General features: G+C 41.6%; 1 protein-coding gene across 3 annotated transcripts in view; it reads right to left on the bottom strand.

The window, feature by feature from the left end:
* ncapd3 (non-SMC condensin II complex, subunit D3) overlaps positions 1 to 23,705 on the bottom strand; it is a 269,184-nt gene that overhangs the window by 99,378 nt on the left and 146,101 nt on the right. For all 3 annotated transcript variants that reach the window (XM_059956769.1, XM_059956770.1, XM_059956771.1), the window contains 3 exons: positions 17,407 to 17,598; positions 2,896 to 2,990; positions 1,202 to 1,317 (listed from right to left, as the gene is read on the bottom strand). In XM_059956769.1, the coding sequence (XP_059812752.1) occupies positions 1,202 to 1,317; positions 2,896 to 2,990; positions 17,407 to 17,598 (403 nt within the window). The remainder of the gene's footprint in view (positions 1 to 1,201; positions 1,318 to 2,895; positions 2,991 to 17,406; positions 17,599 to 23,705) is intronic.

Genomic DNA, 23,705 nt, shown 5'->3' with positions numbered 1-23,705 from the left:
ATCTGGGAATACAGATACATAGTTCCCTAAAAGTGGCGTCACAGGTAGATAGGGTTGTAAAGAGAGCTTTTGGCACATTGGCCTTTATAAATCAAAGTATTGAGTATAAGAGTTGGAATGTTATGGTGAGGTTGTATAAGACATTGGTAAGGCCGAATTTAGAGTATTGTGTGCAGTTTTGGTCACCTAATTACAGGAAGGATATTAATAAGGTTGAAAGAGTGCAGAGAAGGTTTACGATGATGTTGCTGGGACTTGAGAAACTGAGTTACAGAGAAAGGTTGAATAAGTTAGGACTTTATTCCCTGGAGCATAGAAGAATGAGGGAAGATTTGATAGAGGTGTATAAAATTATGATGGGCATAGATAGAGTGAATGCAAGCAGGCTTTTTCCACTGAGGCTAGGTGGAAAAAGAACCACAGGACATGGGTTAAGGGTGAAGGGGGAAAAGTTTAAAGGAAACATTAAGGGAAGCTTCTTCACACAGAGAGTAGTGGGAGTGTGGAATGAGCTGCCAGTTGAAGTGGTGAATGCAGGCTCACTTTTAACATTTAAGAAATATTTGGACAGGTACATGGATGAGAGGAGTATGGAGGGATATGGTCTACGTGCAGATCAGTGGGACTAGGCAGAAAAATGGTGTGCAGTTCTGGTCACTACATGTTAGAAAGGATGTGATTGCATTTGAGAGTGCAGCGTTGATTCACCAGAATTTTGCATGGGATTGAGTGTTGCAGTTTAGGGTCAAAACACGTTAGAAACTAGTTCGAAACTGAGATTTACAGAATTATTAGGGGCATCAATTTAGCAGAAAATTTTCCCTATAGCAGAGATATCTTAAACCAGAGGAGATAGATTCAAGGGAATCTGAGAAGTGTTCCTATACCCACCTTGAGAATAGCTGGAATCTGAATGTACTGTCCAAGGATAGGTGAAGGCAGAGATTCTCACAATATTTAAGTATCTAGACAAAAATTTGAATTGCCAATCCATAGCAAGCTACAGATTTTAAAACTTGGAAAATGAAATTGGTAGTTTTGGGTATTTGATGACTGGTATGGACATGATCAGCTGATAAGTGATGCAGCACAGAATCAGACAAGGGAAGCTCATGAATTTGTATGAAAGGCTGCATTTATGATGGATGGTGGGGTAGGAATGCACCTATTTTCTAGGCCAACTTTTTTTTTCCAGACTCACCCGTGTTTCTTCAGGAGTCTTACAATGAGCCTGACAGAGCTTGTACAAGGTCTCAATTGCCTGACTAACTACTTCTGGAGGAGAACAAAATGTACTTATCCAACTCTGGACCTCACCTGTAATTGAAGTGTACATTTAATAAATTATTAATGGCAGTGTGATCTCAACAACAATAAGTAATGATCATCACAGAACAATAACAATACATTTTAAAGCAACTCTGATTTCAAATCTTGGTTAATGGAACATCTTAAATACAAGAGATTCTGCAGATGCTGGGAAACTTGAACAACACACAAAATACTGAAGTAACTTGGCAGTTAGGTAGTATCAATGTAGAGTAACAAAGAGTCGATATTTTGGATTGAGACCCTTCATCATTGGTTTTAATTGTAGGTCTCATATTTAACTGGTATGCTTTTGACAAAAAAATTACCAGTGACCTTTCTGTGCTATAATATTCTATGCTGATCTATGAAAGTTATAACTTTCTAAAGACTTGTATGTTTATCTGCCTGCACTTTCTCTGCCAGGAAGTACATTTCAGATCTTAATGAATTACGATATAAAAATGTTTTCACTTTTGTTGCTTTTATTTGCTGTTCTCTGCTTTTCCAGTCTTGCACCAATGGAAACAGATGTTCTGTCCTCTTCTAGACACCTCATATTTTAGAACATTACAGCACAGTACAATGTTGTGCCAACCTTCTAACCTGCTCCAAGATCAATCTAACCCTTCCCTCCTAAATAACCCTCCATTTTTCTATCATCCACGTGCCATCTAAGAGTTTCTTAAATGCCTGAACTTCTTAAATTTTGATCACCTCCATCCAAGCTGTTTTTCCGCACCATGGAGAACAATCCTAACAGTCTCTCAACATCTCTTCTCAGGGGTCATCCTTGCCAAGGTCTTAATTTACCTGATGACTTTGGCATTATGCCAATTGTTCTGAAGGTCTGTTGTGACTTTCTCAACTTTGTATTCTCTACTTCCACAAAGGAAACCCAAAGTTGCTGGACATGTAAGAAAAATCTTCTAAATCTACCCATTTTCACCTTTCTGTCTTCCAGTGCTATCCATTAGAGAGAATGTTACACGGAGACCAATCTTTATTACCCAAGCAAATCTTCTTAATAATCACTACTCCACATGCAGCTGTGCACAGACTGGTGGTGGTATCTAGCTGTATTTCAACGACCCTTCTCATTTATTAATCTGACAAGCTTTCAGAACTACAGAAAGTGTTCATCCAGATTTGGTGTCAAGAGGTTGAAGAACTTTTGGTCACATCTCGCACAAAAGAATGAGTGCTACTCAAAGCCACAATTCATTCAAGGCATAAACACAGGATATTCAGCAGGTCAGTCAGCATCTGCAGAGAGGAATAAACAGGCGATGTTTCAGGCAGAGACCCTTTATTAGGACTGAAAAGGAATGGGGAAGAAGCCAGAAACAAGAGAAAATCTGCAGATGCTGGAAATCTGAGCAACTCACATTAAATGCTGGAGGAATTCAGCAGGCCAGGCAGCATCTATAGAAAAAAGTAAAGTCAACATTTCGGGGCGAAACCCTTTGGCAGGACTGAAGCCAGAATAAGAATAAGGTGGTGGGGGGGGGGGGGGGGAAGAGGAGAATGCAGTATAAGCTGACAGGTAACATGTGAGATAAAAAACTATTACTTTTTTTCACCCACCTATCAGTAAAGTTCTAGTTTCCTCCAACAAGTGATGTGCAATGTTACCCAAAACGCTCAAAATGTGGCCTGTTCTGTTGTCTACATCCTTAGATCTGCAAGGAAAAAAAATTCATTAATGAAATCCAAACTTTGTGCTACTCTGATATGATTTTTAATTCACTTATTTTAAAGAAAAAAATCAGATATTTTTCATATCATCTAAGATAATAATTGTTCCACAGATTGAAAAAAATATGAACCAGACCAGACACATGCTTCCTCAATCCAAAGAGAAATGCATTAGCACATGACACCCAAGTAAGCATTGAGCTGATGGGTGGCTTTAAAAACGAACACTGTTTAAAATCTCTCATTTAAGTTGGCATCTGTGTCAAGTACTGTGGTGCTTTAATCCAAGATATTGTAGAAAATTTCCAATAGTGAGGGAGTCTAGGTCCAGAGGGCAATAGAACTTTGACTAGCAACCAATCCAGACGTCAGAGGTTTGAGAGGAGGGGATTTCACTCAGGCCCACCTCGCAAACAGAAAAAGGCAGCAGCAGGTCCTGGCAGCATAAGAGAGCTTTGACCAGCAACCAATTCAGACACTGGAAGCTTCAGAGGAGGGGATTTCACTCAGGTCCACCTCCCAAGTAGAAAAAAGCAGCAGCCGGTCCTGGCAGCTTAAGAGTTTTGACCAGTGACCAATCTGAACACTGGAAGCTTCAGGAGGGGATTTCACTCAGGTCCACTGCAAAGTAGAAAAAGGCAGCAGCGTAAATGAGCTCTGACCAGCGACCAATCAATGTGTGACATTGATCAGCAAGAGCAAATTAAAGGAATGCAGGGGAAAGTGCAGCAACAATTCCGAGTGGTCACCTTGAGGCTTTAGCTCTTTGATGATTCAGTCAGAAAAAGCAAATAAAAGAAAAGCTCCAGGTTAAGTTTTTTTTCCCTTCCCTTCCTAATATCTGCTCAGCTTGGACAGTAGAGATGCCAGGCAGAATAGTTCAATGTTCCTCTTGTGGGATGTGGGAAGGGAGGAAAACCTCCAGTGTCCCTGACAACTACAACTGCAAGAAGTGCATCCAGCTGCAGCTTCTAATAATCTGTGTTAAGGAGTTGGAGCTGGAACTGGATGAGCTCCAGATCATTCAGGAGACTGAAGGGGAGAGAGACAGGACATAGAGAGAGGTAGTTACACACAAGGTGTAGGATACAGGGGTCATGAAGTGTGTGAAGTTACCATAAATAGAGAGAAGTTTCTTGGATAACTGAAAGGTCTGAAGATTGTGTACACCCCAGGGCTCTGAAAGAGGTGGCTGAAGAGATTGTGGAGGCATTAGTAATGATCTTCCAAGAATCAATAGATTCTAGAATGGTTCTGGAAGACTGAAAAATTGCAAATGTCACTCCACTCTTCAAGAAGGGTGAGAGGTAGAAGAAAGGAGACTATAGGCCAATTAGTCTGACCTCAGTGGTTGGGAAGATGCTGGAGACGATTGTTAAAGATGAGGTTTCAGGGTACCGGGGGCACATGATAAAATAGGCCATAGTCAGCATGGTTTCCTCGTGGGAAAAGTTTGACTGACAAATCTGTTGCAATTCTTTGAAGAAATAACAAACTGGATAGACAAAGGAGAATTGCAAATATGACGTTGGGGCCATCTCTGAAACTTGGCTAAAGGATAGCTGCCACTGGGAGCTGAACGTCCAAGGATATACGATGTATCGGAAAGATAGGTTAGTAGGCAGAGGGGGTGGTGTGGCCTTGTGTTTAAGAAATAATATTAAATCATTAGAAAGGGATGACATACGATTGGAAGGTGTAAAGTCTCTATGGGTTATTAAGAAATGAAAAGGGTAAAAGGACCCTAATGGCAGTGGTATACAGGCCTCCAAACAGTAGCCAGGATGTAAATTACAAATTACAACAGGAGATAGAAAAGACGTGTCAGAAGGGCAATGTCATGATAATCGTTGGGGATTTTAACATGAAAGTGGATTGGGAGAACAAGGTCAGTACTGGACCTCAAGAAGGAGAATTTGTAGAATGTCTAAAGGATGGCCTTTTAGAATAGCTTGTTGTTGTGCTGGATTAAATGTTGTGCAATGATCCGGAGGTGATAATAGAGCTTAAGGTTAAGGAACCCTTCGGGAACAATGTGTCAGTATTTCAGTGAAATAAAGGAAAATGGCATGAGAGGGGAACTGGCCAAGATTGACTGGAAAGAAACTCTAGCAGGAAGGACAGCAGAGCAGCAATGGCTGGAGTTTCTGCGAAAAATGAGGAAAGTGCAAGACAGATATATTCCAAATATGAAGCTCAATGGTCTGAGGGTGGATAAATCTCCTGGACCTGATGGAATGCACCCTCGGGTTCTAAAAGAAGCAGCTGGAGAGATTGCGGAGGCATTAACAATGATCTTTCAAGACTGGATGGATTCTGGCATTGTACCAGATGACTGGAAAATTGCAAATGTTACTCCGCCATTTAAGAAGGGTGGGAGGCAGCAGAAAGGAAACTATAGACCTGTTAGCCTGACATCAGTGGTTGGCAAGTTGTTGGAATCAATTGTTAGGGATGAGATTACAGAATACCTGGAGACACATGACAAGATAGGCCAAATCCAGCATGGTTTCCTGAAAGGAAAATCCTGCCTGACTAACCTACTGCAATTTTTTGAGGAAATTACAAGCAGGGTAGACAAAGGAGATGCAGTAATGTGGTGTACTTGGATTTTCAGAATGCCTTTGACAAGGTAACGCACATGAAGCTGCTTAGCAAGAAAAGAGCCCATGGAATAACAGGGGAGTTACCACCATGGGTGGAGCACTGGCTGGTCAGCAGAAAACAGAGAGTGGGAATAAAGGGATCCTATTCTGGCTAGCAGTTACCAGTAGAGTTCCACAGGGGTCAGTGTAGGGATCAGTGCTTTTTACAATATATGTCAATGCTTTGGACCATGGGATTAATGGATTTGTGGCTAAATTTGCCAATGATACAAAGATAGGTGGAAGGGTGGGTAGTATTGAGGAAACAGAGAGTCTGCAGAGACTTAGGTAGTTCAGAGGAATGGGCAAAGAAGTGGCAAATGAAATACAATGTTGGAAAGTGTATGGTCATGCACTTTGGTGGAAGAAATAAACGGGCAGACTATTATTTAGATGGGGAGAGAATTCAAAATGCAGAGTCCTTCTGCAGAATACCCTAAAGGTTAACCTCCAGGTTGAGTCGGTGGGGAAGAAAGCAAATGCAATGTTGGCATTCATTTCTATAGGTATAAGATGTAAGGGCAGGGATATGATGTTGAGGCTCTGTAAGGCACTCATGAGAACCCACTTTGAGTATTGTGGCAAGTTTTGGGCTTCTTATTTTAGAAAGAATATACTGACATTGGAGAGGGTTCAAAGAAGATTCACACGAATGATTCCAGGAATGAAAGGGTTACCATATGAGGAATGCCTGGCAGCTCTTGGGCTGTATTCCCTGGAGTTCAGGAGAATGAGGGGGGATCTCATACAAACATTCCAAATGTTAAAAGGCCTGAACAGGTTCGATCTGGCAAAGTTATTTCCCCTGGTAGGGGAGTCCAGGACAAGAGGACACAACTTCAGGATTGAAGGACATCCATTTAAAACAGAGATGCGGAGAAATTACTTTCTGAGGGTGGTAAATCTGTGGAATTTGTTGCCACAAGCGGCTGTGGAGGCCAAGTCATTGGGTGCATTTAAGGTAGAGATAGATAGGTTCTTGATTAGCCAGGGCATGAAAGGGTATGGGGAGAAGGCAGGGTAGTGGGGATAACTGGGAGAACTGGATCAGCCCATGATTGAATGGTGGAGCAGACTCAATGGGCCGAATGGCCAACTTCTGCTCCTATATCTTATGGTCTTATTGGTTGATGTTGTGCACTTGGATTTTCAGAAGTCCTTTGACAAGGTGACACAGATCAGGCTGCTTAACAAGCTACGAGCCCATGGCATTACAGGAAAATTACAAGCATGGATAAAGCAGTGGCTGACTAGCAGGAGGCAAAGAGTGGGGGAAAAAGGGGGCCTTTTCTGGTTGGCTGCCGGTGACTACTGGTGTTCCACAGGGGTCTATGTTGGGACCGATAACTTTTTACATTATATGTCAATGATATGGATGATGAAGTTGACGGTTTTGTAGCAAAGTTTGCAGATGATATGAAGATAGGTGGAGAAGCAGGTAGTTTTGAGGCAGTAGAGAGGCTACAGAAGGACTGAGATAGATTAGAAGAATGGGTAAAGAAGTGGCAGATGGCTTACAGTGTCAGGAAGTGTACGGTTATGCACTTTGGCAGAAGAAACGAATGGGTTGACTATTTTCTAAATGGAGAAAAAATACAAAAACACTGAAGTGCAAAGGGACTTCGGAGTCCTCGTGCAGGATTCCTTAAAGGTTAATTTGCAGGTTGAGTCAGAGGTGAGGAAGGCAAATGTGATGTTAGCACTCATTTCAAGAGGACTAGAATATAAGAGCAAGGATGTAATGCTGAAATTTCATAAAGCACTCATGAGGCCTTTCTTGGGGTATTGTGAACAGTTTTGGGCCCTTATCTTAGAAAGGATATGCCAAAACTGGAGAGGATTCAAAGGAGGTTCACAAAATTGATGCAACACACACAAAATGCTGGTGGAACGCAGCAGGCCAGGCAGCATCTACCTGTCGACAGTGCTTCTTCCTATAGATGCTGCCTGGCCTGCTGTGTTCCTCCAGCGTTTTGTGTGTGTTGCTTCAATTTCCAGCATCTGCAGATTTCCTCGTGTGTGTTCACAAAAATGATTCCAGGATTGAATGGCTTGTCATGTGAAGAGCGCCTGATAGCTCTGGGCCTGTATTCACTGGAATTCAGAAGAATGAGGGGTGACCTCATTGAAACCTACCAGTTAAAGGCCTTGATAGAGTGGATGTGGGGAGGATGTTTCCTATGGTGGAAAGTCTAAGACCAGAAGACACAGCCTCAGAATAGAGGGGCGTCCTTTGAGAACAGAGATGAGGAGGAATTCCTTTCGCCAACGAGTGGTGAATCTGTGGAATTATCTGCCACAGACAGCTATGGAGGCCAAGTCTTTACATATATTTAAGGCAGAGGTTGACAGATTCTTGGTTGGTCAGGGCATGAAGGGATACGGGGAGAAGGCAGGAGATTGGGGCTGAGTGGAAAATTGTATCAGCCATGATGAAATGGCAGAGCAGACTCGATAGGTCTAATGGCCTAATTCTCGATCTCATGGTCTTAAGATTTTATCACTTTGGATATTGGGGGAGGGGGTGGGTCAGGTCTCAGAGGCACTGAGTCTGCCTCTGAGACTCAGAAGGGAAGGGGGAGGAGAAGAAGCAGCATGCCATGGTGATAGGGGATTTGTTAATTGGAGGAACAGACAAGTGGCTCTGTGGGTAAGAACATGATTCCCAGATGGTATGTTGCCTCCTGGGTGCCAGGGTTCAGGACATCGCGGATCATGTACTTAGCATTCTTAAGTAGGAGCGTGAACAGCTAGAGGTTATGTCCAGGTAGGTACCAATGACATGGGTAGGATAAGGTTTTGCGTAGGGAGTTCAGGGAGTTTGATGCTAAGTTAAAGAGCAGGAGCTCCAGGGCTGGGATCTCAAGAATTGCTACCCATGCCATGTGTTAGTGAGGTCAGAACTAGGAAGATTATACAGTTTAATATATAGCTATGGAGTTGCTGTAGGGGGGAGAGCATCAGATTTTTGGATCATTGGGCTCTCTTCCAGGCAAGGTGGGACCTGTACAGATGGAACAGTTTGCATCTCAACTGGAGAGGAACTAACATTAAAGCAGGAAGGTTTGTTAATGCTGCATAGTAGATTTTAAACTAGAGTTGCAGAGGGATGTGAACCAGAGTGCCAGAACAGTTAGTGGAAAGGGTGTGAAGGCAGTTGTTAGTAAGACCTAACTCAGGAATCAAAAGGTTGAGCATGGTGCAACTAGTGTCCTGAGCTGCATATATTTCAATCTGGATGAGCTCAGGGCATGGATCAACACCTAGAATTATGACGTTGTAGCCACTAATGAGATTTGGTTGCAGGAGGGGCAGGACCAGCAGCTCAATATTCCAGGGTTCTGTTGTTTTAGACCTGACAGAGCGGGAGGGATTAAAGGAGAAGGGGTGGCATTACTAGTCAGGAAAAGTGTCTTGGCAGTGCTTAGTCAGGTCAGACTGGAAAACTTGACTAGTGAGGTGTTATGGGAGGAACTGAGACATAGGAAAGGTATGACCATGTTAATGGGGCTATATTACAAACCACCCAACAGTCCTGGTGATTATGAGGAATAAATCTGCTAAGAGATCACAGACTGTTGCAAGAAACATAAGGTTATTATAGTAGGTGATTCTAACTGTCTACATATTGACAGGGAATCCCATACTGTAAAAGGACTAGATGTGATAGAGTTTCTCGAATGCGTTCAGGAAAGTTTCCTTCATCAGTGCGTAGAAGTCTGAAGAAAATCGAAGCAAGAGGCAGAGAGGAAAGAAATAAAGGCATCTCGCAGAGAAGCCGTTTTTTTTTAACTGATCGGGGCAAAGAGGCTAGACTGAGCAGGCGCATGACGTAGCGCACCAAAGGTTAAAAAAAAGACTATCATATACAGCAGCCATCATCGGAGTGGACTGAGTCAGAGTGGGACGGCTTTGGCTCAACAGGTTTTGGCGTGAACAGGCAAAGGCAAGGTTTGAACGGGGCACAACTGCGCAAGCGTGTGAAAGTCAGCCTCTGAGATCAGTGGGAGAATTAAAGAAGCGAGCAGAGGCTGAGGACGAGCTTCACTTCAAGTGAGGTAAGGCCGGGTAAGCTCCTTTAATTAATTTAATTAGCTTAGGAGTAGATAATGGAGGCAGAAGTTGGGGCAGTCGAGTGCTCCGTTTGCAGTATGTGAGAAGTCAGGGCGAGCACAATTGTCCCTGATGACTACACCTGCAAAAGGTGCATCCAGCTGCAGCCCCTGACAAACAGTGTTAGGGAACTGGAGCAGGAGCTGGATGAACTTCAGATCATTCGGGAGGCAGAGGCAGAAATAAACAGGAGTTACAGGGAGATAGTCATCCCCAAGAGTCAGGAGTCAAGTAGTTGGGTGACTGTCAGGAGAGGGAAGGGGAATAGACAGACTGAGCAGAGCACCCCTGTGGCCGTTCCCATCAATAATAAGAGTACTGTTTTGGATACTATTGGTGGGGATGACCTACTAGGGACAAGTTGCAATGGTTGCGTCTCTGGCACCGAGACTGGACCCTCAGTTCAGAAGGGAAGGAGGGAAAAGAGGAGAGCAGTAGTGATAGGGGATTCGATAGTAAGGGGGACAGATAGGAGGTTCTCTGGAAGAGATTGAGAATCCCGGATGGTCTGTTGGCTCGGTGGCACCTATGATATCTCGGATATAGTTCTCAGTATTCTCAAGAGGGAAGGTGAGCAGCCGGATGTCGTGGTCCATGTAGGGACCAATGACGTGGGTAGGAAGAGTGAGGAGGTCCTGAAAGGTGAGTTTAGGGAGCTAGGCGCCAAGTTAAAGGACAGGACCTCCAGGATAGCAATCTCAGGACCGCTACCAGTGCCACGTGCAGGCAGGTTTAGAAATAGTAAGATAGCGCAGATCAACACGTGGCTGAAGACATGGTGCAGGAGGGAGGGCTTCAGATTTATAGATAATTGGGCAGTTTTCCAGGGAAGGTGGGACCTGTTCCGGCGGGACGGTTTACACCTGAACTGGAGGGGGACAAATATTCTTGCAGGAAGGTTTGCTAGAGAGGCTCCATTGGATTTAAACTAGATACAAAAGAGGAGGGGAACCAAAGTGTAGGAACAGATGTATGGGGGAAGGAAGAAAAAGAAGATAGTAAAGTTGTTTGCACCATTAGAGATAAACAGAGAGGAAGAGGTGGAGAATTTCTTAAAAGCATTTATTTTAATGCTAGTAGCATTGTAAGAAAGGTGGATGAGCTTAGAGCATGGATTGATACCTGGAAATATGATGTTGTAGCTATTAGTGAAACATGGTTGCAGGAGGGGTGTGATTGGCAACTAAATATTCCTGGATTACGTTACTTCAAGTGTGATAGAATTGGAGGGGCAAGAGAGGGGAGTGTTGTATTGCTTGTCAGAGAAAATATTACAGCAGTGCTCTGGCAGGATAGATTAGAGGGCTCATCTAGGGAGACTATTTGGATGGAATTGAGGAATGGGAAAGGTGTAGTAACACTTATAGGGGTGTATTATAGACCACCTAATGGGGAGCGAGAATTGGAGGAGCAAATTTGTAAGGAGATAGCAGATATTTGTAGTAAGCACAGGGTTGTGACAGTGGGAGATTTTAATTTTCCACACATAGACTGGGAAGCCCATGGTTTGGAGTTTGTAAAATGTGTGCAGGATAGTTTTTGCAGCAAAACATAGAGGTACCAACTAGAGAAGAGACAGTGTTGGATCTCCTGTTAGGGAATGAGATAGGTCAGGTGATGGACGTATGTGTTGGGGAGCACTTCAGTTTCAGTGATCACAATGCCATTAGTTTCAATATAATTATGGAGAAGGATAGGACTGGTCCCAGGGTTGAGATTTTTAATTGGAGAAAGGCTCACTTTGAGGAGATGTGAAAGGATTTAGAAGGACTGGATTGGGACAATTTGTTTTATGGGAAGGATGTAATAGAGAAATGGAGGTCATTAAAAGGTGAAATTTTGAGGGTACAGAATCTTTATGTTCCTGTTAGGTTGAAAGGAAAGGTTAAAAGCTTGAGAGAGCCATGGTTTTCAAGGGATATTGGAAACTTGGTTTGGAAAAAGAGAGAGATCTAAAATAAATATAGGCAGCATGGAGTAAATGAGGTGATCGAGGAATATAAAGAATGTAAAAAGAATCTTAAGAAAGAAATTAGAAAAGCTAAAAGGAGATATGAGGCTGATTTGGCAAGTAAGGTGAAAATAAATCCAAAGGGTTTCTACAGTTATATTAACAGCAAAAGGATAGTGAGAAATAAAACTGGTCCCTTAGAGAATAAGAGTGGACAGCTATGAGTGGAGCCAAAAGAGATGGGGGAGATTTTGAACAATTTATTTTCTTCAGTATTCATGAAGGAGAAGGATATTGAATTGTGTAAGGTAAGGGAAACAAGTAGGGAAGTTCTGGAAACTATGACGATTAAAGAGGAGGAAGTATTGGCGCTTTAAAGGAATATAAAAGTGGATAAATCTCCAGGTCCTAACAGGATATTGCCTAGGACCTTGAGGGAAGTTAGCGTAGAAATAGCAGGGGCTCTGACAGAAATATTTCAAATCTATTAGAAACGGGGATGGTGCCGGAGGATTGGCGTATTGCTCATGCTGTTCCATTGTTTAAAAAGGGTTCTAAGAGTAAACCTAGCAATTATAGGCCTGTAAGTTTGACGTCAGTGGTGGGTAAATTAATGGAAAGTATTCTTAGAGATGGTATATATAATTATCTGGATAGACAGGGTCTGATTAGGAACAGTCAGCATGGATTTGTGCGTAGAAGGACACGTTTGACAAATCTTATTGAATTTTTTGAAGAGGTTACTAGGAAAGTTGATGAGGGTAAAGCAGTGGATGTTGTCTATATGGACTTCAGTAAGGCCTTTGACAAGGTTCCGCACGGAAGGTTAATTAGAAAGGTTCAATCGTTAGGTATTAATATTGAAGTATTAAAATGGATTCAACAGTGGCTGGATGGGAGATGCCAGAGAGTAGTGGTGGATAACTGTTTGTCAGGTTGGAGGCCGGTGACTAGTGGTGTGTCTCAGGGATCTGTACTGGGTCCAATATTGTTTGTCATATACTTTAATGATCTGGATGATGGGGTGGTAAATTGGATTAGTAAGTATGCAGATGATAATAAGATAGGTGGCATTGTGGATAATGAAGTAGGTTTTCAAAGCTTGCAGAGAGATTTAGGCCAGTTAGAAGAGTGGGCTGAAAGATGGCAGATGGAGTTTAATGCTGATAAGTGTGAGGTGCTACATTTTGGTAGGAATAATCCAAATAGGACATACATGGTAAATGGTAGGGCATTGAAAAATGCAGTAGAATAGAATGATCTAGGAATAATGGTGCATAGTTCCCTGAAGGTGGAATCTCATGTGGATAGGGTGGTGAAGAAAGCTTTTGGTGTGCTGGCCTTTATAAATCAGAGCATTGAGTATAGGAGATGGGATGTAATGTTAAAATTGTACAAGGCATTTGTATGAGGCCAAATTTGGAGTATTGTGTGCAGTTCTGGTCACTGAATTATTGGAAAGATGTCAACAAAATAAAGAGAGTACAGAGGAGATTTACTAGAATGTTATCTGGGTTTCAGCACCTAAGTTACAGAGTAAGGTCGAACAAGTTAGGTCTTTATTCTTTGGAGCATATAAGGTTGAGGGGGGAATTGATAGAGGTATTTAAAATTATGAGGGGGATAGATAAGAGTTGATGTGGATAGGCTTTTTCCATTGAGAGTAGGGCAGATTCAAACAAGAGGACATGAGTTGAGAGTTAAGGGGCAAAAGTTTAGGGGTAACACGAGGGGGAATTTCTTTAGTCAGAGAAAGGTAGCTGTGTGGAACAAGCCTCCGGTAGAAGTGGTAGAGGCAGGTTCGATATTGTCATTTAAAGTAAAATTGGATAGGTATATGGACAGGAAAAGAATGGAGTCTTATGGGCTGAGTGCAGGTCGGTGGGACTAGGTGAGAGTAAGCGTTCGGCACAGACTAGAAGGGCCGTGATGGCCTGTTTCCGTGCTGTAATTGTTATATGGTTATATTATATTTATCTCTCTCTCTCTTCCCGCCATCACGGACATTTACACTACACGCTGCATCCGCAAAGGAAACAGCATTATGAAGGACCCCATGCACCCCTCATACAAACTCTTCTCCCTCCTGCCATCTGGGAAAAGGCTCCGAAGCATTTGGGCTCTCACGACTAGACTATGTAACAGTTTCTTCCCCCAAACTACCAGACTCCTCAATACCCAGAGCCTGGACTGACACCTTGCCATATTGTCTTGTTTATTATTTATTGTAATGCCTACACTGTTTTTGTGCACTTTACACAGTCCTGTGTCGGTCTGTAGTCTACTGTAGATTTCTCTGTGTTGTTTTTTCACGTAGTTCAGTCTAGTTTTTGTACTGTGTCATGTCACACCATGGTCCTAAAAAACACTGTCTCATTTTTACTATGTACTGTACCAGCAGTTATGGTCGAAATGACAATAAAAGTGACTTGACTTGACTTGATATGGTTATAAGTCCCAATGAGAGAGTGTGCGATACTGAATCTGCTATTAGGGAATGAGACAGGGCAGGTGACATTTGTGTAGGGGAACACTTTGCATCTAGTGACCATAATTCCATTAGTTTCAAAGTAAATATACAAAGAGATAGGTCTGGTACAAGGGTTGAAATTCTAAACTGGAGAAAGGGCAATTCGGATGGTATCAGAAATATTCTGTCAAGTGTGGATTGAGACGGTCTGTTTGCTGGCAAAGGTGTACTTGGTAAGTTGGGGGGGGGGGTTGCTGTCAAAAATGAAATGTAGAGATTACAAAGCTTATATATGCCTGTTAGAATAAAAGCCAAAGATAACAACTGTAGGTATCCTTGCTTTTCAACAGATATTGAGGCTCTGGTTATGAGAAAAAAGGAAATGCATAGGCAAGTAGGAGCAAATAAGGTGCTCATGGAGTTCAAGAAACGCAAGAGAACACTCAAGAAAGAACAAACAAGAGAAAATCTGCAGATGCTGGTTATCTGAGCAACACACACAAAGTGCTGGAGCAACTCAGCAGGCCAGAAGGCATCTATGGAAAAGAGTACAGTCGACGTTTCGGGCTGAGACCCTTCATCAGGACTGGAAAAAAAGATGAGGAGTCAGAGTAAGAAAGTGCCGGAAATTGCCAAGGCCTTAGCAGAGATATTTAAAACATCCTTAGTGACAGGAGAAGCACAAGAGGATTGGAAGACAGCCAATGTTGTTCTGCTGTTTACAAAAAGCTCTAAACAGAAACCAGGAAATTATAGACCGGTGAATCTGACATCAGTTTGGGAAAGTTATTCTAAAGGACAAGATATTTTAGTATTTGGAAATAGGTGGACTGATTAAGGATAATCAGCATGGCTTTGGGCATGGTAGGGTCATGTCTAACCAATCGAACAGCTTTTTGAGAAGGTTACCAGGAAAGTGGAAGAAGGCAATGCAGTGGATGCTGTCTACATAGATTTTAGTAAGCAATTTGACAAGGTCCAGCATGGGAGGCTGGTCAAGAAGAGTCAGTCGCTCAGCATTCAGGATGAGGTAGTAAATTGGATTAGACACTGGCTTTGTGGGAGAAGCCAAAGAGTGGTAGTAGATGGTTGCCTCTCTGACTGAAGGCCTGTGACTAGTGGAGTGCTGCAGGGATCTAAGCTGCGTCAGCAAATTTGCAGATGACACTAAGATTGGGGGTGTAGTGGACAGTGAGAAAGGTTATCATGGCTTACAGAGGGATTTGCATCAGCTGAAAAGATGGCAGATGGAATTTATGCAGATAAGTGTGTGAGGTCTTGCACTTTGATAGGACCAATCAGGGTGGGTCTTACACAGTGAACGGCCGGGCACTGAGGCACGTGGCAGAACAAAGGGATCTGGGAATACAGGTACATAATTTGTTGCAAGTAGCATCAGAGGTAGATGGGGTCCATAAAGAAAGCTTTTGGCACAATGGCCCTCATAAATCAATGTACTGAGTACAGAAGATGGGATGTTATGTAGAGGTTTGTATAACTACATGAATATAGGGGAGCTATGGTCCCAGTGCAGGTTGATGTGAGTAGGCAGTTTAAATGGATATGACATGGCCTAGATGAGCCAAAGTGCCTGTTTCTGTGCTATACTTCTCTAGACTCAGAATAGAGGGACGTCCCTTTAGAACAGAGATGAGGAGGAATTTCTTTAACTGGCAGTGGTGAATCTGTGAAACTCATTGACATGGAGAACTGTGGAGCCCAAGTCACTGTATATATTCAAAAGTGAAGGCTGATCAGTTCTTGATTCGCAAGGGTGTCAAAAGTTACAGTGAAAAGGCTGGAGAACGGGGTTGAGAGGAAAAATATATCAGCCATGAATGAATGGCAGATAAAAGACTCCATGGGCCAAATGGCCTTATTCTGCTCCTGTATCTTATGGTTGAAAATACTCATTCTCAACAGGGTCACAACATCAATAATTGAATGTGATTTCACAATCTTGACACAAGTGACTTTACCTTTGACGTAGATTTCTGTCCTTAGGTTTTCTGAAGCTGAACAAAAGCAATTAACCTAAATTTATCACAGAGACTACTTCTCCAGTTAGAAACACTGTCTGAGGTATGAGACGAAGAGGATGGAAAGTATGCCACAGCTGTTTGCTGAAGAAAGGAACCTGTTCAAAATCAAGAACTGGAGAAGGATGCTTATGTGAGAATGCTGATCTTGGACTACAGTTCAGCATTCAACACTGATTGGCCTAATCTCAAATAATAATGAGGCAGCCAACAGAGAGGAAGTCATCACCCTGACACAGTGGTGTCAAGAAATCAATCTCTTCCTCAATGTCGCAAAAACAAAGGAGCTGGTTGTGGTTTACAGGAGGAATGGAGACAGGCCAACGCCTATTGAAATCAATGGATCTGGGGTTGAGAGGGAGAAAAGCTTTAAGTTCCTTGGCATACACATCATTAAAGATTTCATGTGGTCTGTACATACCGGCTGTGTGGTGAAAAAAGCACAACAGCACCACTTTCACCTCAGGCGGTTGAAGAAGTTTGGTATGGGCCCCCAAATCCTAAGAACTTTTTACAGGGGCACAATTGAGAGCATCCTGACTGTCTGCATCACTGCCTAGTATGGGAACTGTACTTCGCTCAATTGCAAGACTCTGCAGAGAGTGGTGCAGACAGCCCAGCACATCTGTAGATGGGAACTTCCCACTATTCAGGACATTTACAATGACAGGTGTGTAAAAAGGGCACAAAGGATTATTGCGGACCCAAGCCACCCCAACCACAAACTGTTCCCGCTGCCACCATCTGAGAAACGGTACCTCAGCATAAAAGCCAGGACCAATAGGCTCCCAGACAGCTTCTTCCACTAGGCCATCAGACTGATTAATTAGTGCTGATATAATTGTATTCTTATGTTATATTGACTATAAATACATAATATTGATTATAAATTACTATAAATTGCATATTTAGACAGACATAATGTAAAGATTTTTACTCTTGTATATGAAGGATGCAAGTAATTCAATTCAATAATAGATTTAACAGAACAGTTCTAATTACTCATGACCAGATATAGTACTTCTTATAAAATAGCATAAGAGAATCAAAACACCTAGCTGTTTTCTAACCCTAATCACAAAGCATGAAAAATTTGAATGAGATGAAGGTTTTTGAATTTTACAAACCATTCAACACAAAACATAAAGAGACCAATAGCTATAGAGCTCACAAATGACCAACCTATAAACATCCTCCCAGGTTTCCACAATCTTTGTATAATTCAACTGTGGGAAGAATCCTGCTATTTTTGAAAGCAGCATCCAGGCAGCAGGGGCATGATCAGTGTCAGTGTGAGAGATGAGATCTTTGACAAACGTTGAACTGAATTTATCTTGCTGGGACCACAGAAGGAAAGCTTTAGTCAAGTAACGACTGTGGAGGAAGAAAGAAAATTACTTTTCTGGTGTGCTTGATGCATCAACAGAGAATTACAAATGTTAACGCCAAGATGACAATTAGTAGAATACTGGGGTAAAAAAAAGCTACTAAAAATGTTAATGCAGTTTGGATAAAGTTTTCATCTTTTCCTTGTATGTCTTGTAACTCTTTCCTGTCACAGAGCTTGGAATGAAGTCTATCTGGGGAGTAGGTCTCAGACATGCAAATGATGTGGTCTAACAAAGCAGTTGGGGCTTCAATGCTATTGACATTGGCCTTAAAACATTTCAGGTTTCCCTATCACTCTTCAAAAACCACAGTCCACGATCACTCAGAGTGGAGAAACAGAAAAAGATTAGCTTTATTTGTCACACGTACAGCAAAACAAAGTGAAACGTGTTATTTACATCAATGATCATAGTCTAAGGATATGCTTGGGGCTGTCCGCAGGTGTCATCATACTTCCAGCGCCAACATAGAATGCCCACAACTTACTAACCCTAACTCTAACCATACACCTTTAGAAAATTAGACGAAACCAGAGCACCCTGAGGAAAGCCACGCAGTCATGGAGAGAATGTACAAATTCCTTACAAAAGCAGTAAGAATTTAACCCGTCATTGATCACTGGCACTGTAAAGAAATTGTGCTAACTGCTCTGCTGCTGTACAGCCTCACTTTAGCTTAAGTTTATGAAACAAGAGAACTTAGTTCAAAGTTGAAAGTAAATTTCAACTGAAATTCATTTTCTTATGGACTTATTCAATAAATCCATAACAGAATAATAACTATCATCAATTCGATGAAACAGCACATTGACTGGGCATTCAACCAGTGTGCAAAAGACAATAAACTGTAAATGCAAAAAGAAATAATAATCATAAATAAACAAACAATAAATATCGAGAACATGAGATGAAGAGTCCTTGAAAGTGAGTCCATAGATTGAGGGAACATTTCAATGATGGGGCATGTGAAGCTCCACTCAACTTTGAAAAAATTCTTTCAGCCTCCATGCAATCTAGCTTATTAAGGACAGTACAAAGAACTGGATAAGCTTTATAAAACTTGGGTGTGACATATTCATTTAACACTATTTTCCTATTGATATGTTTAAGTTTTCCAATGCAATCCTTGAACACAGCTGAGGCACCATCCAATATCTTTCTAAATTTGCCTTCAGTTGACTATTTCAGGGGATATGGCATATAAATGCTGGATGGATCTCCAATCAAATTGTAGTTGCTTCAGGCACTCATCCGACCACAATATTGGCCCTCTTGCTTTTAGCACATACAAGCCCGATGTAGCTTGTTGGTTGCTGTATTTCATTCTTACGGAAGTCATTCCTACAGGAGTTACTGTTTCTCCAGTATAAGTTCTTAGCTGGATGCCTGCAGGCTTCAGTTTAGTATCTTTGGAATGTTATTCAAACTCATTTTGTGAAACGACTTAAACAGACAAGCCAGCATCCAATTCAGTTTAAAGTAATTTGCTGTTCACTTCTAGTGTAAGTCATATTGCTTGTGTAGTTAGTTTTCACATTATAAATCTCAAGGCTTCACAGTCCTGTGTCACTCTTACCATTTTCAGATTTTTCATCAACGCCATAAAGATCAGTGCTCTTTTTGAAACTATAACTTGCGTTTCTTTTAAAAACCCTTTTCTCTTCCTTGTGCAGACCATTTTATTTATTGTGCCTGACATGCTCTTTATACATGTCCTACTTTGTTCCATTGTCTGCAAGTTGCACCTTTAAATCTGCATCGGTCTGGTATATCTGAGCCCCTGACATAACAGTAACACAATTTGTTCAGCCAGGCAGGTTTCTGTTTAGACACTGCAATTTTGTTTATGCTCATTTTCATTCCTGACTACAACTCAATTGTGTCTCTGTTTACTGTTTCCATTGATACAGCAATTTCAACTGCTCTTTTAAATGTGAGCTGTGCTTCAGTTAGGCGCCATTTTTGAATGGTTTCTTCTGAGATTCCACAAACTAAACAATCTCTCAGTGCATCGTTAAGTCTATCACTGAACTGACAATGCTCAATCTCTTCAAATCCGCCACATAAGTACACTAAAATGGACTTCCCCTCTTGTTGATTTTGTTTATGAAACCTAAAGCATTCTGCAATCAACCACGGTTTTGGTTCTAAATGTTCCTGCATTACTTTCACGATATCAGCAAAGCCCATTTTGGTTGGTTTGATTGGAGCAATCAAACTTCTAAGCAAACTATATACCTTTAAACACAATGCCCTCAGCAAAATTGTTATTTGTTTCTCATTAGCTATTTCCTTTGCTTCAAAATACTGCTCAATTTGTTCAGTATACATCAGCCAGTTATCCATTGTGCAATTGAACACATCTATGTTTCATAAGAACATAAGAAATAGGAGCAGGAGTAGGCCATCCAGCCCATCGAGACTGCCCCGCCATTCAATAAGATCATGGCTGATCTGTCCGTAACCTCAGCTCCATCTACCTGCCTTTTCTCTTAATTAACCCTTAATTCCCTTACAATGTAAAAAGCTATCTAACTGTATCTTAAATATATTTAGTGAAGAAGACTCAACTGCTTCCCTGGGCAGAGAATTCCACAGATTTACCACTCTCTGGGAAAGACAGTTTCTCCTCGTCTCTGTACTAAATCTTCTCCCTTGAATCTTGAGGCAATGTCCCCTAGTTCTAGTCTCAACTACCAATGGAAACAACTTTCCATATAACCACACAACCATATAACAATTACAGCACAGAAACAGGCCATCTTGGCCTTCTAGTCCATGCCAAACACTTACTCTCATCTAGTCCCACCGACCTGCATTCAGCCCATAACCCTCCATTCCTTTCCTGTCCATATACCTATCCAATTTTAAAAAAAAGACAATATTGAACCTGAGTCTACCACTTCTACTGGAAGCTCGTTCCACACACCTACCACTCTCTGAGAAAAGAAGTTCCCCCTTGGGTTACCCCTAAACATTTGCCCCTTAACTCTCAACTCATGTCTTGTTTGAATCTCCCCTACTCTCAATGGAAAAAGCCCATCCACGTCAACTCTATCTACACCCTTCATAATTTTAAATATCTATCAAGTCCTCCCTCAACCTTCTACGCTCCAAAGAATAAAGACCTAACTTGTTCAACCTTTCGCTGTAACTTAGGTACTGAAACCCAGGTAACATTCTGGTAAATCTCCTCTGTACTCTCTCTATTTTGTTGACATCTTTCCTGTAATTCAGTGACCAGAACTGTACACAATACTCCAAATTTGGCCTCACCAATGCCTTGCACAATTTTAACATTACATCCCAACTCCTATACTCAATGCTCTGATTTATAAAGGCCAGCATGCCAAAAGCTTTCTTCACCACCCTATCCACATGAGATTCCACCTTCAGGGAACTATGCACCATTATTCCTAGATCACTCTGTTCTACTGCATTCTTCAATGCCCTACCATTTACCATGTATGTCCTATTTTGATTAGTCCTACCAAAATGTAGCGCCTCACACTTATCAGCATTAAACTCCATCTGCCATCTTTTAGCCCACTGGCCTAAATCTCTCTGCAAGCTCTGAAAACCTACTTCATTATCCACAACGCCACCTATCTTAGTACCATCTGCATACTTACTAATCCCATCATCCAGAACATTTATGTATATGACAAACAACATTGGACCCAGTACAGATCCCTGAGGCACACCACTAGTCACCGGCCTCCAACCTGACAAACAGTTATTCACCACTACTCTCTAGCATCTCCCATCCAGCCACTGTTGAATCCATTTTACTACTTCAATATTAATACCCAACAATTGAACCTTCCTAACTAACCTTCTGTGTGGAACCTTGTCAAAGGCCTTACTGAAGTCCATATAGACAACATCCACTGCTTTACCCTCGTCAACTTTCCTAGTAACCTCTTCAAAAAATTCAATAAGATTTGTCAAACATGACCTTCCACGCACAAATCCATGTTAACTGCTCCTAATCAGACCCTGTCTATCCAGATAATTATATATATCATCTCTAAGAATACTTTCTATTAATTTACCCACCACTGACGCCAAACTTACAGGCCGATAACTGCTAGGTTTACTCTTAGAACCCTTTTTAAATAATGGAACCACATGAGCAATACGCCAATCCTCTGGCACCATCCCCGTTTCTAATGACATTTGAAATATATCTGTCAGAGCCCCTGCTATTTCTACACTAACTTCCCTCAAGGTCCTAGGGAATATCCTGTCGGGACTGGAGACTTATCCACTTTTATATTCTTTAAAGGCACCAGTACTTCCTCTTCTTTAATCCTACTTCTATCTTATCTATCCCTTTCAAAATTTTGTATGTTTCTATAAGATCCCCTCTCATTCTTCTGAATTCCAGAGAGTACAGTCCCACATCTAATATGCCAATTATTAATTGAAATATTTCTGATGAAGTCAGCCATTTCTGACTTCCTTAAACCTATGATTATTATTACCCAATTACCACTGCTTATGAACCCCCGAACTTTATCCATTTCCTGCCTTTTTAAAAACTCGAATGTTTTCTGCTCTTGTGAAGAAACCATGCTGTACTTCTTTTTTAGCTTGATCGTCTCACTGCGCTTCAACAGGTAGGTATTTTTCTCAATTTTGCTTAAATCTTCATCGTCACTGTTATGCTTTGGAACGCAGAAACATAAAAACAATCGAAACATAAACACAGAGCCAGGAGATAACTTGTAAACGTCTGTTTTGACTTTAAGCCAGGTGCGCACGTATGACGTGGTGGGATGATAATGTATACCACTCACATACTTTTACATATAACCTACAACAAATTACTTAAACAAACAAGAATTCTTTATCCAATATATCTACAATGTTACTGAAATATTAAATACACATATGTACGTCTTTCAGAATTTGGGAGGAAATACTGTACCCAAATTCCCGCTTGGGGGGTGGAGCTGAAGAAGGCTGCAGAGGACAACTTCTCCCAGCTCACCGATGAAACAGTTAAATTCTTCCTATTTTAATGTCTCTATTTTCCTTTTCAGGGTGGCTGGGGGTCCTATCTGTTTGATCCACAGCAGCTCTCAAAACTGCAGTTCTGCATGATGGCGTGTTCCCGTTTTTGGTGCTCGCTGATCGGCCATGTTTCGGTATGTCCAGGTTCGGCCTGAAGTCGGGCGACTTCAGAGCCTTGCACGACCCTGGAGCATGAATTCTCACTGATGTTGTGAACTAAAGCATAGTGAGACCTGGAACATCGATGACAGTAAGAGAGGCTGTTGGAGGGCTCTGCACTCAGTAATTGATCTCTCTCTCTTTCTTTTTATTGATTTTAAACAAACATAAATGAAACATTGAGTACAAAGAGCTTGAGCATACATAATTAATAGGTTAAGGTATAAATACAAATAGATGTTAATCCATATATAATAACCTCCCAAACTCATAGTGGTTACAGAAAATGGAAAAAATAAGAACCCCCCCACCAAAAAAGCAAGAAAAAAAATCTAACCAACATGGGCCATTGCATTATATCAAATATACACAGTAGCGTCAATAACTCTGCACCTCTATCCAAATAATTAAAGATGATAAGAATAAGGTTTAGGAAAAGTCAGTTTAGCTCATATGAAAATGTTGAATAAATGGTCTCCAAGTTTCTTCAAATTTAACTGAAGGGTCGAAGACAACACTTCTAATTTTTTCTACACTCAAACAAGAAATAGTTTGAGAAATCTCTCTCTCTCGATGGTGAGGGAGAGTTTGCTGCTGATTCTCAAGCTGGTGACCTCGAAATAAAAAGCAACGTTTCAGACTGATTGTAACATCAAAATAGCAACTGTTGTCTCCTGTGTCGCTGTGGAAGGAACTATATTTGTCTCTCCCTCTTTAGTGAAAGTACCTGTGAGACATCAAAAATATTGGAGTAAACAGTTTTTGATGTACTGTAGATCACGGTCTACAGGGGGGGGCTTTCCTTTTGTTTGCATGGTGGGTGGTGGGAATGCTGATGTTTTACGCTAGAATAAGTGGGGGAGGGGGGCAGTTGATGCTGGCTTGTGCATGGGAGGGGGCAGGGGGCTTTGGGGG

Source organism: Hypanus sabinus, chromosome X2, assembly GCF_030144855.1.
Source record: "Hypanus sabinus isolate sHypSab1 chromosome X2, sHypSab1.hap1, whole genome shotgun sequence".
Taxonomy (NCBI): domain Eukaryota; kingdom Metazoa; phylum Chordata; class Chondrichthyes; order Myliobatiformes; family Dasyatidae; genus Hypanus; species Hypanus sabinus.
The sequence above is the reverse complement of the archived record's forward strand: the minus strand, read 5'-3'. Positions and strand labels throughout refer to the sequence as shown.